The 18,412-nt window shown below is 44.9% G+C and overlaps 1 protein-coding gene across 1 annotated transcript; it reads left to right on the top strand.

The window, feature by feature from the left end:
* The first annotated feature begins 1,028 nt into the window (after nucleotides 1-1,028).
* Dcstamp (dendrocyte expressed seven transmembrane protein) lies at nucleotides 1,029-16,946 on the top strand. Its single transcript, XM_047522636.1, has 4 exons — nucleotides 1,029-1,047; nucleotides 9,673-10,720; nucleotides 15,278-15,586; nucleotides 16,469-16,946. Exons 2-4 carry the CDS (start codon nucleotides 9,692-9,694, stop codon nucleotides 16,553-16,555), a joined length of 1,425 nt encoding a protein of 474 aa, XP_047378592.1. The 5' UTR covers nucleotides 1,029-1,047; nucleotides 9,673-9,691; the 3' UTR covers nucleotides 16,556-16,946.
* The last annotated feature ends 1,466 nt before the right edge of the window (nucleotides 16,947-18,412 follow it).

Raw genomic sequence — 18,412 nt, 5'->3', positions numbered from 1 at the left:
CTTTCAATCCGTATGGTTTGAAATACCATACGGTGGTTCAATTGAATTTCATTGAATTGAATCAAACTGAATGATAATTTAAAAATTTCAAGAGAGAGGGAAAATGTTTTTCCAGTTTAGAACCTGTTTCTATGATCGAAGTTATTGGATTATTCATAAAAAATAAATAAAAACATTTTGAGAGAGGAGAGGAAGTCAAGACTACAGTCAGAAGACTGATTGTAAAGTATGACTACGAAATATCTCAATGTACAGGCGTGTTTTTGAAAAATTGTCAAACTTGTAAATTTTGGAACTATTTCTTGCTTTTGAAGTGTCCCTTAGCCTTCACTCGGTCAACAGACAAGAATTTCCAGTAATGACATTTAGCATCCTTCCCAGGGACATTTGCAGTTCACTAGGACTTACGAATTTTAAGACAAAAGCTTTTTGTAGACATATTATGGGTCTCAGTGAAAAGATAAATAATAATTTTGTAGAAAGGTTGGGGCATTGCTAATTCCCTAAAAGCATAAAATACTGTCCTTTCAACTTGGAAGCTGAATTTCTAAGGTGGGAAATTCCCATGTGGTTGCGTGGATGACACCATTATCAGCCCTGTCTTGGTCATTAGAGCAGGGGCGGCTCTTTGGTGAAACTGCCCTTCAGCTGTAGGTGGGAGCAGGGGAGGGCACTTGCTTATCGTTCCCCTTGCTGGAGTGGAGTTAGGGATTATGCATGAGGAGAAAAGAGGAAAGAAGAAGACTCTCCAAATTTTTGTAACTCATCCCTTGTGTTTGAAAATAAACTATTTCCTTATTTTCCAGATTCTATTTCTGGAACATTTATTCTGTGAAAAATACTAGAATGCACTATGTAGTTCCTTTATATCAGTTTCACCCTTTGTGATATTGTGACACAGTCGCTTTGTGGAGGAAATAAAGGAATTGATTCATGGTGATGCTACCCTCTTCTCATTTCTGGTTCCTTTTTCCTGCCCTATATTAAGACTTGGAGCCCTTGGGAAGGGCATTTTTTTGCACTCAAAGAAGAACCTGAGAGAAATCTGTAAGTAACCTTTCAGACTAATCTTTTTTTTCTAAAATTGCTTTTCAAAAAAGTATTGGTAAATTAGAATGAACAATTATGACCACTCCTCTGCTCCACAGTCTTCCTTTGAATAGAAATGTCAGAAAAACCGGGGAGATGGCACATGAATACCCTCCTGCTAGGGCCATGTGGAACCCTGTGCCATCTCTCCTGGCTTTGCAGACTCGACCCTGGGAGCATATCCTCCTGGCCTGGGGAGGAGCTGGCACCCTGTCCTAGGTAGGCCAGGGGGCCCTGCCTCATAACAGGCACCTCAGGGCTTGGCAGCCTGCAGTGATGGACGGAACCTCTCCGTAGCTGCTTTTCTGTTTACCCGGAGCTTTCATTAATCTTTCCTTCCTTTTGTGAAGGTTGCTTTCACAGAGTAAGGCATTTGCTGATGTTCCCAAGGCAAAAATGATTAAAACAAAGTGATGAGGAATTCAATCCCCCTCAAACAGAGGCCTGGGCTCCTGCTCCAGCTATTTTGGCAGCCTGAGAGAACAGTATGTTCCCAACCGAATGATAAGTTTGAAAGAGTTTTTAAAAAAAGGAAAGAAAGAAAAAACAGAAAGGAAAAGCAGCCCTCCCTTCTCCTTTTGTCCCACTTACAGGTGCTAGTCTTTGATGTTCTCTGTCTCAGAAGTGGGTGCAAAGTGCCCATGCCAAGAGCCCTCTCTGTGGCTCTGCTTCACCTTTCATTTCAGAGAAGACCAGGCTGGCAGGGACCTGGGAACCCAGCTAGCTCTCGGGTGGAGATCCCAAGAGGTGAAGCGGCCTGTGGAGGCAGTTGAGGCCTCAGGCCTCCTGTCTCCCTGCGCGGGGCTCTTCCTATTTCACACAGTTCTTCGTTCAAATCAAGTTATGGAGGAAGTGAGGAGACTGAGGGGCTGAGAGGCTCCTGCAGGGGACTAGCAGAACCAGTCGGAGGAGCTCAGGAGGAATAGTGGACCGTCCTTCTGGGTTTATTTTTCCCCAGGGTGTCTGCAGACTGTAACCAGCCTTGCTTTGTTTTCTGCGTAGGAGCAGGGATGTGATGAGCTGGAAATTTCAAGATATTGATGAGGCAGGCGCTTTGTAAGTGGGCAAGAGGGCACCTTCTGTAGCCTGGGGTTCCAGGCCTTTCCCGGCAGGAAGGCCACATCCGTTCCTCCTACGCTTGCGCTGGTAGCCGACTGTGGGTTTCTGTCTGACAGCTCTGAAGCTGCTTTGATGATGTGCACCTGCAGTATCCCCAGTCTAGAAAGCTCCTAGGAAGTGAGGGCCTCTCACTTAGAGACTCTCATTATTATTTCATAGCTGCATTTGTTGTGGCTACTGACTGGGCTTTGTATCTGATCCAAGGACACATTCATCTGTACCTTGAGGGTTGATCTATGCTCAAAAGACTGTGCTCAGGGGCAGGACACTTGTCTTCCATGTGTGAGGCCCTGGGTTCAATCCCCAGCACCACACACACACACACGCGCGCACACACACACGAAGAAGAAGACTGCTCAGGAATGGAGGTCTGCCCTGGGGATCGGGGGTTGGAGCCCCTTTCCATGCCAGCATCATGCTGCCACTGACATTTAATTCCACCTGGAGAAAACCACAAGGGGGCATGCACCGCTGGGGGGTTTTCAAGCAAGCATGTGCAAAGCAGACGGGGGAAGTCTGGTGGCTTCTGTTTCCCATGGCAACAGCTTAGCTCTGCATAAAAGCAGGTGCACATGGGCTCAGGTTGGATACACAGACTGCACTGCTCTGCAGGGCTCTGGGCTTGGGCTGGGCTTCTCACCACAACCCTGTCCTTCTCCCATCCTCTCCCACCCCACCACAAGATAATTGCTTTGACCCTGTAAAAGAGAGATGGGGCCCCAGTGACACGTAGCTCTGGACTCCAGCTAAGGCCTCCCTGCCTGCAGTGTGATGCAAACTGTAGGTGAGGGATGAAAGCATGGAAGTGGTAATTACTACTGGGAAATTGCTGTTGGTAAAGCAAGAAGCAGGGTCTCTATGCCAGGGAGACGGGGCTGTGAAGCCAGGCACTAAGCATTATTGATAATGGAAGCAAAATAAAGAGAAATGACAGGTTAAAGGGATCAGGGAGCCTTTTAGAAGTTGCTGAATGAAACAATGTCGAGGGTGAGAAGGGAATCCAGTCAGCACAAGAGAGAATAAAACAGAGTTAGAGATCTTGGGGCAAAAATAAATACGCCCAAGGCATAGAGAAAGCCCTTTATATGTGAGACTCAAAATTGGCTGATAGCATTATTTGAAAATATCCCAAGAGATAGAAGGTGGAAAGGTCATTCTGGGAAGTGGTTGGGAGAGAGATTAAGGTGAGAAGGGTACAGAGAGGAAGAGGAAGCAATGTGACCATCACCGAAGCCCAAGGCGGCAAGTTCACAGCTGTGGTCAGAATCAGCCAGGGTGCTTGCAAATAATTTGAGTCAACTCCTTTTCTTTTTTTTTTGTTTTTCTTTTAAAACAAGAGCTATCACCCAAGGAAATCTAGATTTTTTTTTTTTTTTCAGTGCTGGGGATCAAATCCAGGGGGACCAGGTACAGGCTAAGCACTTCCTCTACCACTGAGTGGTACACCCTCACCTCAGAAATCCCGATTTCTAACTTCTGTTAAAAATAATCAGAGGGGCTGGGGATATAGCTCAGTTGGTAGAGTGCTTGCTTACTTTGCCTGCACAAGACCCTGGGTTCAATTCCCAGCACCACACACACACACACACACACACACACACACAAAAATCAGAAAGTCTGACCATACAGAGTCTATATATAACCTTGAAAAAGTCTGCTGGTTTGGGGCTCATTTCCCCTACAACTTAAATGGGGGTCATGGACCCTTCAACACCCCAGATATTCACTGCCCATCGTCTCACACCCCAGAGTATCGTGTCTCTTTATTTCCTTCACTCTGGACCATGGCTGTCTGACTCTGTAGGCATTTGGAAGTCTTGGTGCCCCCTGCCCTGCCCGTATGTGGGAGGTCAGGAAGAGACCGGACCCTGAATCAGCTCAACAGAGAAGGAGGGACCAAGATGCAATGCACCTCTCTTCCCCTGTCCCAGAATTCGTTGGGAGCAAGGCTTCTTGACCAGGACCTCAGACCAGGATGGGCCTGAGTGCAGGGTGCCCTGGTTTAAGAGCTGGGCAAGGGGAGCCCAATGCTGCCTGGAGCCGTCTGTAAGTAAAACACGGGACTTCATGAGTGGCTCCGTGCACCCGAGGGGAGTGTTCACCCAGGAAAGGACTCTGAGTCAGCCTGAAGGCTCGTGGAGCTGTGCTGGCAGGAGGTGGAGGACACCGGATGTGTTGGCAGTGCCGGGCAAGCTCTTGCCGCACTGTCTGCATGTCAGCACGCACGTGTGGATGGGATCCTGGGAAAATATTTCACTTAAATTTAGGAGATTTTCAAAGACCATGTTGAAGAGGATAGAGGAGCTCTCCATTTGATCCCTCAGTGTCACTTAAACATGAATTAGAATCCTGGTTCTTCTACTTACTAGCTCTGTGACCTTAATCAAGTATTTTATCTCTCTGAGCCTCAGTTTATTCATCTAAAAAAGATACAGATACAACAGTGTAAGATTCATGGAAATCATGTATATCAGATGCTAGAACAGTGGTTGGGCGTGTGGTAACAATGGTAACTGCTGTCTGTTAGTAGTAGTGTTTCTAAGTTACTAAGTCACAGAGATCGGTTATGATTGATCCACTTCTTTATGTACCTTCTGGTGCCTGCAGACAAATCAGGTATTGTTATGGAGTGAATGTTTGTGTCCCAATCTGCCACAAGTCTATGAGTAATCAGTGTCATTTGGAAATGGGGTCTCCAAGGAAGCCATGAAGGTTAACGGAGGTCATATGGGTGGAACTCTTATCCAATAGGATTAGTGTCCTTGTAAGAAGAGGAAAAGGTAATTGCCTGTTATTGTTTAAAAGACTCATGGCCAAATAGAGCTGCAGCTGAAATGACCTCTAGGTGACATATTGGAATGATGTGTATACTTAATTAAAGATAATACAGTATGAAAGAAGAAGGGCAAGGTAGAGGAGGAGGAGGAAGAAGAGGAGGTGGAGAGGCACCAGAGGGCTCACCCTCCTCTTTATGCCATGTGAGAACACAGAGAGAAGGTGGCCATCTATGAGCCAGGAAGAGAGCCCTCACCAGAACCTGACCCCACAGGACTCTGGTCTGGGCCTTGCAGACTCTGGAACAGTGAGAAATATGTCTGCTTTTTAAGTCACACAGCCTAAGGTGTCTTTTATGGCTACTCTAGCAGACTGACAGGTGTGTAGGAAAATTTAATTCCATTACTCAGGAACCCTAGTAAGGATTTTAGAAAAGTACTTTTCACGACTTGTTGATGTGATGAGAAATGTGTCACTTTGTGGTGAACTGGGATCTCACTTCAGGCTTTGCCAAATGCCAGGATGGCTTTGGTGGGTCCCTCTTCTCTTTACATTTTAATTTCCTCAACAGTGAAAATCACCCAGTTAGGTGTCACTCATCTGGAACTGTGACATCTAATATGTAGATATTTGCTAGTCACTTATTTCAATTTCAAATCAATTCAATTCAATTAAAAATTGAATTAAAAATTCAATTCCTTGGCCCAGTCCTATTTCAAGTGCTTAGTACTCACATTCAGCTGGTGTCCCCGCGTTGGCAGTGCAGATATAGAGCATGTCGGTTATCACAGAAAGTTCTCTCAGCACTGAGTCTAGAGTTTGCTCCCTGAGGTCTGATCATCAGATGAGCAATGGCAGTGTCAGCTGGGATGTGCTAGATGGCAGAATTTCAGATGCACCGAGATCTTCTGAATCAAGACCTGCATTTTTGCAAGATTCCCCCAGTGATGACAAGCTCACTTCAAAACCACCCTGATCTATACAATTCCCTCCAGCTCTCAATTAAAATTTAAGAATAAGTGTCCATGCTTGACAAAGTCTTTGAGAAAGAACCAAGCAAGTAGCTTGCCGAAAGTTGGATTCCCTGATATGCCTGAAAGGAAGAAATAGGGGTTATCTGCAAAAAGATAAGCAGAATAACTCCACTGCCGCAGGAGCAAGAAGAAGTCAGCGCCCTCTGAAGGCACCATGTAGCATTTCAGGCCTGGGAGGGTGGTACAGTCCTACCCTGAATCTAAGCCTCCCATCAACTTAGGCATTCTGTCTTTACCTAAAGGTCAGAGAATGGGAGTTCTCAATTTTCTGTCTCAGAAAAGAAACAGCAAGAAGAAATGGATTGTGTTTGCTGGGAACCTTATGCCCAGGGAGTGTTAAGGATGCTAACATTTTCCTCCTTAAACTCCTACCTACCAGGAAGGAGTAGGTAGATCTTATATTTAAACAGGAAAAATGAAGAACAGAGAGTGGAGAAGAAATTGAAACCACTCCTGACAGGGACGGAAGGCAGGCTGATGGTCCAAAGCTCTGCTCTGTGGCTCGAGTTGTAAAATAGGAGCAAGTGCGTCTGGTCTTCTCAATGCAGACAGGTTTGGTGTCTTTGGGTAACGTGCTGTTTTCAGCATAATAACAGGAGAATAAGGTTAGAGCTGTTGCTTGTTGAGCAAATACGTGCCTCTTACAGGACAAAATTGCAGTCATAAATCTTATTTAATTGATACTAGATTTTATTGCAGAATGTTAAAATTTTAATGTGTCCATAAATCTATTTCATACTTTCAGGGAAATATCAGTGTAAAGAACACATTGTACAAGGATGAAGGCAAGAGAAGGGAAAAATGAACCACAGTATACATTATTAATATTTCAGGAAGCAAGCAGAATGGTGTCTCATAAAGGAAATTAGAAAAAAAAAAAAGAGTTGGGATTTCAGATTTGGTTAGAGAGGAATCTGCTAATTGGAGACAGATTTTGGTCAACTGTTTAGATGCAGGAGGAAAAACCACTGAGCAGGTAGAGGAGATGGGTTTGTGATATTCAGGTCAGTCCCTGGCAGAAAGTGTGACATGTTTCCAGCAGGGACAGATACAGCAAGCTGATTGGCCTATCAGCAAACTCAGAATCTTGGAATCCGGTCAGGGTGCAGAGGGAGGGAGGGAGCCAGGGTCGCCTGGTGGGAATCCTGCTCTACCGTCTACTCTGCATGATCGCTGGCAAATTTCAATAAGCACATGGAGCCTTGGTTCCACTGTGTAAAACGTGAAGCGCATCCTCCATGGGTTGGGCTGAGGAGTGTGGGTATTTCATGAAAAGTGCCTGCAACACAATGGGCAAGGAATGCCTATGAGTGTATTAGTCAAATGACGGTTTGGGGTCAAAGTCAAAGAAATGGCAGAGAAAGTGAGTGGGGACAGAGGAGAAGCAGCAGCTCTTCACCTGCTCTAGTGCTGGGCCCTCTGCCCACTGCCCACCCATCCTCCAGGCCCTCCTATTCACACAGTGAAGTCAGGGAGGGTCAGCAATACTGGGGAAGGTTCAGGAGCTCAGCCCACCCATGATGGCTGTCTCTGTCTTCACTGGGGACTATGCATGTAGCACTGCCAACCCTCCATCCAACCTGATTCTGAAAGAAAGCAAGATTGCAGGGAAAAAGAATTATGGCCTTTGCTCTTCCCCACCCGGATCTTTATTCTAATTCCCTTTCTTCCTGATGGAGTAGGGACATTCTCACCTATGCCATTCTGATCTCTGCCAAGGCCAGTCCCACATGGTAATGACCCTTCTTCAACACTCAGATTCTCCCCATGTCCCTTGTCAGCTCTGAGCGTTTGCATTCAGAATTTGTTCCCAAAGATCCACGCCCTCTATACTCTTGCTAGAGAACTTTCCGTATGTTTACTTCTGACTTGCCTTTTCCTCTCATCTCACTTCTGCCTTTTGTCAACCCTCCTCAGCCTGAACACAGAAAGACAATAATGTTTGCACCTCTGGTGCCCCAGTTCATGCTTCCAGAAACACCCAATACACATCTCACACCATGAGTGTAATTCACTGGTTCTAACAGTTAACCTAGTCCATAAATTAAGCTCCCTCATATTTATGAGAGAAGGGATGTTTTTGACAGTGTTTAAAATTGATCAATGTCCTCATTAAAATCCTATACATATCATGCCTGTTAGATATTTTCATGCCAATCAAGAAAGAAAAACCTCAAACTTATTTTATATCATTCCATCTGAATCCTAGCCTCTTTGAGTACATCCTAGACCTAAATATGCATGACTAACAGGGTGGGCGCAGCCTTATAGCATCTTCATTTTAATTATTCCATATGTGGAAAAAGGAAAAGATGATTAATTCTAGGGACAGAAATATCCTTCCTTTTCTTGCAAGATTCTTAGGAGACAACTGTATGCTAAAGGTAGGGGCAGAGGAGGAAGAAGCAATGGTTACAGAGCAGCAGTATAATGGCCTCAGTCCAATTCCACATTGAAGTTTGGATGCCCTTGGTATGCTTTCTGGTCTGTAAAATTACAGCACAAGAAAATAAATGACTATTAAAGAGTACTCTTACATAATGCAGTTTAGTGAGATTTCAGCCTATCCATCAACCTTGTGTTTGTTCAACTATTAGGCCCATGATGCAGTACTGTTGCTTTTATCAATTAACAATTACGGCCTAACAGACCAGAACAGATTTCAGTGGTTTAAAATAAAACAGCATTTTATTTATTCTTTCTCATGTGTCTATGGTCAGCTGGTGGGCTGGTAGGGACCCTGGCTGGTTGAAGATGGCCTCTCTCACATGGATGGGAGCTGGGTGACCATTGGCCGAGCTGATGGAATTGACTGATCAAGTGCTGTTCGTTGACCAGAAGTCTAACCTGGTATGACAGGCTGGTCAACGATCCCCCAAAGATATTCATGTCTGAATGTCCAGAACCTCTGAATATATTGCCTTACACGCTAAAAGAGACTTTGCCAATGTAATTAAGTTGATGATCTTGAAATGGGGTATTGTCCTGGGCTATCTGGGTGTCTCCATCTAATTACAAGGGTCTTTATAAGAGGAGGCAGAAGGATCAGAGTCACAGAGAGAAGAGGTGAGGATGGAAGCAGAGGTCACAGAGGAGGGAAGATGCAACCTTGCTGGCTTTGAGGTGGAAGAAGAAGGATCTATGAGCTAGGGAATGTAGGAAGACTCTAGAACCTGGACAGGCAAGGAAACAGATTCTCCCCAGAGCCTCCAAAAGGAGCACAGCTCTGTGGACTCATTTTAGACTTCTGACCTCTGGATTTGTAAGAAAATAAATAGATGTTTCTTTGAAACACCAAGTTCATGGTAATTTGTTGTGTGGCTCCAGGAGATGAACGCTGCTGGCCTTGTTACCATGGCAATGGCAGGGCTCCAAGAGAGCATGCAGGATTGAGCCATAGGCTGGAGGACTGGCACACTGTCCCTGCTGCCACGTTCTACTGGCCAAGCAATCATAAAACCAGCCCAGATTCAAGGAATGGAGAAACCGCATCCACTTCTTGATGGATTTTCTTTCTCTCACCTCTTGGTGGGAGAAGCTGTGACATCTCATTGCAAGGGGTGGGCAGAGGGGAGGGATCAAGAATTACCACCATGTTCTGCATCCGTCTACCCCCTGGTCCTTAAGCATCTTCTGATCTTGATTTCTTTTTCAGTCCTAGGGACACAGGAGACATGGGCATGTGGACCTCAGGCACTGATATCATCCTAAGTCTTTGGAGGACTTACGTGTTTCCAAGAGGTCCTGGATGGATGAACTTTATCCAACACTTGGGAGTGTGCTGTTTTGTGGCCTTCATTTCAGCCAGCCTCCTCTCGGTGGCCTTCTACTGGTTTCTGCCATCAGTCGTGGCCTTCGCCACCTCCTGGATGGCCATGTGTGTTCTGTTGTGTTACTCCAGGCACGCGCGATGTTTCATTCTTCTCATCTTTCTCTCGTGTGGCCTGCGCGAAGGCAGGAATGCTTTGATTGCAGCCGGCACAGGGATAGTGATCTTTGGACACGTGGAAAATATTTTTCACAACTTTAAATGTTTCCTAGACAGTATGACTTGCAACCTGAGGGCAAAGAGCTTTTCTATACATTTTCCACTTCTGAAAAAATACATTGAAGCCATTCATTGGATTTATGGCCTTGCCACTCCACTGAATCTGTTTGATGACCTCGTTTCTTGGAACCAGACCCTGGTGGTCTCTCTTTTCAGTCCTAACCATGTCCTGGAGACACAGCTAAACAACACCAAAGGGGAAGTCCTGAGGGTCTTGCACCCCATGACTGCCATGACGGAGGTGCTGTGCTCCCTGGGGCAGAAGCTACTTGCCTTTGCTGGACTTTTTCTTGTTCTACTCGGCACGGGCCTCTTCATGAAGCGATTTTTGGGCCCCTGTGGTTGTAAATTTGAAAACATCTACATCACCAAAAAATTCATTCAGTTTGATGAAAAGGAGAGGCTTCGGCAGAGGCCCTGTGTCCTCCCGCTGAATAAGAGGGAGAGGAAGAAGTATGTTGTCATCCCATCTTTGCAGATGACTCCAAAAGAAAGGAAGAACCTGGAACTCTTTTTCCTCCCCGTTCTTACCCATCTCTACATCTGGGTGCTGTTCACAGCTGCAGATTATCTGCTCTATCAGCTCATTTTCTCAGTGAGCAAACAATTCCAAAGCTTGCCAGGGCTTGAAGTTCACCTAAAACTGCACAGAGAGGTAGGGGTTCAGGTATATCATGGCTATTTGCTGATTGGTCTTGCAAAAGACCTGGAATCTCCCAAGACAGGGAAGTATTGTATTTACCTTTGGATCCCTGGTGTCTGGCACAGTGACTGGCACATAGAAGAAACCCAACAAGTAAAGTTAAATTGAAGTCCTGATGTTAGAGTGTGATTCTGCTTTAGTGTCCTATGACTGTTATAGCAAGTGATTACCAACTAGGTGCTTAAACAATAGAAATTGTATTTTTTTTATAGCCATAGAAGTGAGAAATCTGAATTCAGTATTGCTGAGATAAAATTGAGATTGTGGTTGGCAGGGCCGTGCTCTTTTCAGATTTAGGAGACAATCCACTCTGCCTCTTCAGCTTCTGGTGGCTGGTGGCATTCCTTGACCTCTGTGGCCTAACTGCCTCTGTCTTCACATTACCTTATGGAAAATCTCTCTCTACTCCCTTAAGCCATGCACATGACCCCATGAAGCTCATCAGGATGACAGGATAATGTTTACATCTCAAGATCTTTAACTTGGCTGGGTGTGTTGGCACACGCCTATTATCCCAGTGTCTCTGGAGACTGAGGCAGGAGGATCATAGTTCAAATCCAGCCTTAGCAAAAGGAAGGTGCTAAGCAACTCAGTGAGACCCCGTCTCTAAATAAAATATAAAATAGGGCTGGGATGTGGCTCAGTGGTTGAGTGCCCCTGAGTTCAATCCTGGTTACCCCCCTTCCCCCAGAAAAAGATCTTTAACTTAATCTCATCTAGTGTGGCCTTTATCCCAAATGAAGTACCATAGGTTCCTGGGACTAGGATCTTATATCTTTGGAGGATATTTTTCGGCATCCTACACTCGATATGCTATGAAATGGGGAAATAGATGTCTGTGATGGTGAACATGAAGTTGATTCTCAAGCTGTATCTGGCACAAACTTGAGTCCAGGATTTAGGGCCTGACTTCTCACTCTCAGCCTTGTGCAAATAGACTCTGAACATGTTCTGAGTGAGATCTTTTTATATATCCAAGTCCTTATCAAACACTGATCCTAGTGCATCAGTGTAATGTTTAAAAGGATGATTACTGAAAAAGGGCTCCTAAGTGACTCAGTAACACAGCTGGTACTAGTACCATAGACCACACTTTGGGAAACTCTGGCTTAGGTGCTAACATGCAAAACCTTCTAGGCAAGCAGTCCTTGACCTTAGACCTTAGCAGAGGTGTGTCATTGTGGAACTGAACAAAGAAGCAAGTGAACACACCCAAAACTCTTCTCCAGAAACTCCAGAGAATCTGCTGTATTCGAACTGGGGCAAGAGATTTTTAGAACCTCCTGGAGTAACTCTAATGTGCCACCAAGACTGAGAAGGGCTGTTTTAAACACATCACCTAGAAGAACAAAGTCAGATAGCTAAGCTCTCGTAGCTGTCATACGGGTCTATGATCACACGGGTCTATGAAAAACTGTAATTAGGCAAGACAATGTCTTTTTCTGAGATGGTGCCCCTCGCATCTTGAGGAATCTGACTTTCTTCCTCTTCATCTTCCTCCCGGCAGATGGGCGCCAACAGAGAAGACTGGGGGTTTTGTGCATCTCATCTTTTATCTTTTCCATCTCCCCTGTGGAGATTTGTAGTTATGTTGACATTTCAGAGGGTCTGGGCATTGTCAGACACTTGCCTTGTTTAGTTTCTTAACCCCAGAAATTGTGGCGCCGAACCAGGTATAGCACGCGTGTGCGTGCATGCAGGCGAGATGCGTGTGGGGTCAAGGACCCGGCTGGAGCTGGTCAAATCACCAGCAGCAGGCTCCATGTGCTGGCTGCTGGGGAAGCCACAGGGGGCAAGTGACAGCAAGGCTGCTGGTAAACGTCCACAGAAACCCCACTTTCCCTTTCTCTTTCTCTCCCAGGGTCTCGGATCCTCTTGCTGCATCCTCCCTTTGCCTGTCTTTCCCTTTGTCTCAGCAGATCCAGATCCCCTGGCTCCTGCCCTCCTAATCCTGGGCTGCTTCTCTGAGTTGATTACTCTGAGCTCTCTGCTTTCCCTGAAGAATTCAGTTAATTACAAGGCACCCTGTTGTTCTAGCTATTTGGAGCAGGGTGAATAATGGAAGTTGTGTTTCAAATGAAAACCAAACAAGAATCTCACACATCCCTGGTCTGGGTGTGAGGGGTGGCCAATACAAAGCCCACCCCCCATTCTCCTTTTGTATTCTCCTTTCTTCTCTTCTCCTCTTGATTCTCCCTTTCCCTCTTTCCCCTTCCACTCATTTATTTCTCTCTCAGCTAATATCCAATACCCGTTCCTCTTTCGTGAATTCTCACTGGTTTAGACACAGGAGGACAAAAGCAAGTTCTGTCTTCCCCGCAAAAAGTGCAGATTTCCCATGACAATGTGCTGACACACTCATCTTTGGGTACTGCTGGGACCTGGGGATGTGACAATGTCCAGACTGTGATGGCCCCACTGTGAGGCTCATGTCCCAAGGGGGCAACTGCCATTTGCACACCTAACAGCAGCAGGGTGCTGGGCACTGGGCACTGGGACAGATGTGGGTAGGAGGCTGCCCGGGAGCTCCTCTCCAACTCTTGCCTGCTGTGCCCGGGAGACTGCACCTCCAGCAGTCAGCTTCTGCGTGACTGGCAGTGCCCTGCCCTTATCCCAGGATGCCCTTGGAGGCCCTTGGCCTTCTCTGTGGCTGCAGGTTTGCAACAGGGAAGTCAAACCAGAAGAGAGGCATTGGTTCAAGGTTTTGCCAGTTTTTCTCTCTACTTTCATACAGTTTTAGATAAATGTTTTAAATAAAGACCTTGGGAAATGATTCAAGTTGATCGAGCTGTGTGGGTGGGCATTGTAAGTAAAAGTAACTGTGGTTCCCACTTGGTGAGCAGTAACCTTGTGCGCAGTGCTCCACTGCCTTGACTTTGCAGGACTGTGGGACACCAGGACCTGCCTCCATCTATGACTCAATGCTGTCTCGCGGGCTGTTTACCTAAGAGAAGGAAACACATTTAAAATCATTGGGGTACCATTTAGTATCTTGTTTGGCGTTTGGAAAGAGTGAATTTGTCTTCCACGTTTCCCTCAACCAGTCCCATACAAAAATGTTGACTCAAACGTTTTGAAGCCCTGACTCCCGATTGCAAAACCCCAGTTAGTTATTTAGTCTAGACTAAATAACTTCTTCCCAGACCGAACACCCGCTGCTTTCTCATTGTGGGATTGCTCATCACTGCCTCAATCGATGTGTTTGTTTCTTCAGTAGTATTAAAAAGACTGCATGCCTTTGCTCTGGGGACTGAAATCTCTATTTAATTGTAGAGTGACTGTCTTTTTAATAAGAGAAGCAACACAAATGTTTTTCGTTGCGTGGGTGCAGGTTTGAATTTGTATAGAGGTCCCGGGTTTGGCATTTCCAGATTCTTTATGGGCCCCGGGGCAGATCCAAGCTGCAAGGTATTTTCTGGGTGTGGTTTTTTTGGTTTGTTATTTTGTTTTGTTTTTTGAGACATCATTTACTTCTTCCTGGGCCCAGGACTCTGTGGCACTAGGGTGATAATAACTTACTAAATACTCCAGTCGGTAAGGTTAATGCTCCATCCCCAAGGTGTTTAATTTACACTGGGAGTAGTTTCTTCATGGGCAGGATCTGGTCCATTAATTCCTGCTTTACCAAATTAGAAAACAAATCCACCGAGAGTTTAAATGACTTTCCCAGGTCAGGGGAAAGAAAGAGCTGAGTCAGCACTTCTGCTGGTGGCTGGGCTGGGTGGTTCAATGTCATCTTCTGCCCTCTGTCAGTCTGCTGAGGGCAACTGTTTGTTCTCTTGCCTTCAAACAGGTAGGGACGCACCCCTCTTGAGCATCAGGGAGAGATGAGAAAATGCCTTATGTGAAAGACCTCTTCCAACAAGATTTTAGATTCTCTTTCAGTTGAGGGTCAATGTATCAACCTAAAATGGGGTATCAGACACTAAATAAGAGGAATCCCCCACAGCTTCAGAAGGTTGATTTAAAGCATGATTAATACCTCATTATCTTTGTGACCTTGTCATCTGCTGCAGTGGAGTTTATCCTGACCGGGAGGATATTTTCTGGGTCTTAAGGGGCTGTGTCCCCAAACAATCCTCTCCCCAAGTTGAACCAACTCCCCCATCTCGCTTTAGCTCATGAGCTCTCAGTGTAGAAACAAGTATCCCATGAAAACATGTATGTGTTAGTGTAAAGTTAAACAGATTTTTCCATCTTCTTCTTAGAGCCTCCAACAGTGACTCTCCAAGAAGTTATGGAGTAGACTCACTTGTCTGATACACTTACCTTAAGAAAATCAGTTTCCACAAACCCAGTTTGGAAATCACTGTCGTAGTTACAGATAGGACTCATCCCTTCTCCTCTGTTCCAATCACAGCACATAAAACAAGATGTGAAACTTCCTTTAGCCAAAGCTCCCTGCAGATTTGAAGATAAATGCTATGTGCTGCCAGGAAGCATTGAGAAAGATAGAGACTGGGGTAGAAAAATGGCATGGAGATTAATTATTTTATTCTTTCATTTTAGAAGCAAGGAGCTCAAGACTTCATCTATGATTCTTCCTTTAATATATCTGTCTTTGAACCCAGCTGCATCCCTAAACCAAAGCTCCTTCTCTCTACAACTTGGGTTCCTCTTGGTATTATTCTTGTGATATTAATGATGCTGGGATTGTTGTCCTCTATCCTGACACAACTTAAAATCCTGGTGTCCACATCCTTCTACCCCAGTGTGGAGAGGGAGCGCATTCAATACCTGCACGCACAGCTGCTTAGAAAAAGAGCAAAGCAGTCGCCAGAAGAGATCAAAAGGAAACTGAGTCTGTACTTTACAAAGGTGAGGCCAAGATGGGGGGGGGTGAACCTCTAACTAAGCGAATGTTAAGTTTGAAGAGCAATTGGAAAGAGGATTCCAAAGCACTTTTTGACTTCATATCAGAGCTGATAGCCCAAGAGTAGAGAGGATTTTGAGGTGGGGTGGGGTTACAAATGTACTTGGCTGTGGCTCAGCATTGTGTTCCGAATGTTGATCCAGAGAAGTCTATAAGACATCCTTACTTGATTTCAAGTAAGGATGTCCAGCCGTATTATAGAGAAACTATTTGTATAGATATTGAATGGCAATAATAAGATTTACTTTTCTGGGTCAAGAATAAAGAAAAAAACATGGAAGGAAATATCTACCATGTGGTCAGTTTCAAAGAATTTGCTCATCCCACAGTGTTATCTATCTATCCATCCATCTATGGGTTTTATTATACAATATATATAGAACACCAAGTCTCCCATATACATGTAAAATGAAGTCATGTCAAAGATTTTATTTAACTTATTTATTAATGAGAAAAAATAAGAAATTATAACCATTTAAAGAATAATTCAAAACACACACATATATATACAGGTCATCAGGGATACCAAAATGAATTTGCTTAATAGATGCTGAACTGGCTCCTCTCTCTGGGTGAATGGGAGGACTCAATTGTACTTTATAGAGTGGAGTTCATGTGCATGTCATGATCATGAATCCTTTGCCTTGCTATCAGCCATCTAAAACTTAAAGATTTGGAAAATGAAAGACCTAGAAAATCCCAAAAGGATAAGCTTTCCTGTCCCTTTCAAAGTCTTTGCAATTTTTCCTAATCCCAGTAACACTATGAGGAAAGTTTATGTAAGAGGCATTTGAAATGAGTCCAGTGTTCATTTATCCACTTTTCAGGTTCATTTCTGGTTTCCAATCCTGAAAATGATTAGGAAGAAACACACAGACATTGAGGCTGAAGACAATCCGTGGGAGTCTGAGTAGTGTTTTAGCCGCATGCATGAGCCATTCTCCTCAGGTCTTCTGTTGGTGGTCACTGTTCACGCCCAGCACTGGAGGGCTGTGTCACAAGGTCATACAGAGCCTTGGGTTTGCATCTCCTGGTTATGCCTCCAAATGACTTGTCATCATAAAACCAAGGAGTACCAGGCAAATTGTTATGGTCTGTCTTCCAAAGTGCCTGATCTGAACTGAGTCATCACGGACTATACCCACTTGTGATGAGCTTCAGCATACAGTACTAGCCAAAGAAAAAGAACCGAAAAGAAAAGAAAACAGCCAGGTACAGTAACGCTCACTGGTAGTCCCAGTGGTTCTGGACACTGAGGCAGAGGGTCATGAGTTCAAAGCCAGCCTCAGCAAACGTCAGGCACTAAGCAACTCAGTGAGACCCTGTCTCTAAATAAAATACAAAATAGGGCTGGGGATGTGCCTCAGTGGTCGAGTGTCCCTGAGTTCAATACCTGGCACCCACCCCCGGCAACAAAGAAAAAAAAAAAAAATGGAAATCTGTACTGCAGTCTTACCAGCAAATGCCAAGGAGAACATACGTGTATAAAATCTGCAAAATACCTTAAACTCTCTTGTGCTTTTTATGCCCTTCTAAAGGTCTTTCACAGCTATTCCTTACCTGGGATTGTCTCTCTCCCCTGGACTCCTATTCAATCCCTTTTTCCAAAACCCACTGCCAGCATCTGCCACTGTCCTCCCACTCCCACCTTCTCTCCTGCACCCTGCTTGCCTCCATATCTTTTGTCCTAGCAAATCCTCCAGCCTGAGAACAATGACAGGGTGGCCTAGGGACCATGTATATCAAAATCACATGATGTACTTATTAAAATGCACATTTTAGACCCCTTTTCACCTCTATCTATCTTAAAATACCTAGAAGGGAGACAAAATTCCTTGAAAACCAATTCTATTATTTCTAAAGAACCAGATGGGGAAAATTTTAAATTAGCTACTTTAACTTTTTATCTTTCCATTTTGAAAATTTTCAGAGTTACAGAAAGTTGCACTGGGAGAGTAGCAACACACCTGTAATGCCAGCAGCTCAGGAGGCTGAGGCAGGAGAATTCCAAGTTGGAGGTCAGCCTCAGCAATTGAGTGAGTCCCTAAGCAACTTAGCGAGATCCTGTCTCAAAATAAAAAATAAAAAGGGTTGGGGATGTGGCTCAGTGGTTAAGTGACCCTGAAGTCAATCCCTAGTACCAGAAGGGGAGGGGGAGATCAAATAGACAGATTATTAGCCATCTAGAGACTTCCTTCCTTATATAACCCCTGAAACCTTCCCTCACCTCTGCTGGCAGCAGACTAGTTGGAGTCTTGTGGGTCTAAGACAACCGAGCTCTCTGCAGCTCTTGGGATTCCCTGCTGGGCAGCATCACCAAAAACACACTTTCCTCCCTCTAACTCCCTTCTCTTAATCCTTTAAGAGGAGTTCCCTTAACCTCCTCCTCTCCTGGGTGGGGCCTCAACCGGGCCCAAGAGTTGCCTGATTAGGCTTATTCTGTTACTACCTCTCAGGTTCTTCTTTGATCTGCCCCAAACCCTTCAACTCTCTACAAAAATTATCTCTGTTTCTGTAGATATGAAAATGAGGTGTGGATTGGTCAGATAAGTCACTAGAGGCTTAATATTGTTAGTACGTAAGAGATTTTGAATGCAAAATCTTTGGCGTCCACTGATGTGGTATAAGTCAGTCAAAGTCAAAGAGATCAATTTGTTGGGCCAGTGGTTCCTAAACTGCTCACAGGTCATACTTTCTAAGGGTATTGGGGTTTTCTAAAGATTGCTATTACCCAGCCTCAGTCTCAGCCTTAGCGACTCTGACTTGGCTGG

Source organism: Sciurus carolinensis, chromosome 1 (genome assembly GCF_902686445.1).
Source record: "Sciurus carolinensis chromosome 1, mSciCar1.2, whole genome shotgun sequence".
Lineage (NCBI taxonomy): Eukaryota > Metazoa > Chordata > Mammalia > Rodentia > Sciuridae > Sciurus > Sciurus carolinensis.
Note: the sequence above shows the minus strand (reverse complement) of the source record. Positions and strands in the feature narration are given on the sequence as shown.

Coding starts and splice junctions, on each gene's coding strand:
- Dcstamp (XM_047522636.1), top strand. CDS start 9,692: ATGGGCATGTGGACCTCAGGCACTGATATCATCCTAAGTCTTTGGAGG. Junction 10,721..15,277: donor ACCTAAAACTGCACAGAGAG/GTAGGGGTTCAG, acceptor CTTTCATTTTAG/AAGCAAGGAGCTCAAGACTT. Junction 15,587..16,468: donor TGAGTCTGTACTTTACAAAG/GTGAGGCCAAGA, acceptor TCCACTTTTCAG/GTTCATTTCTGGTTTCCAAT.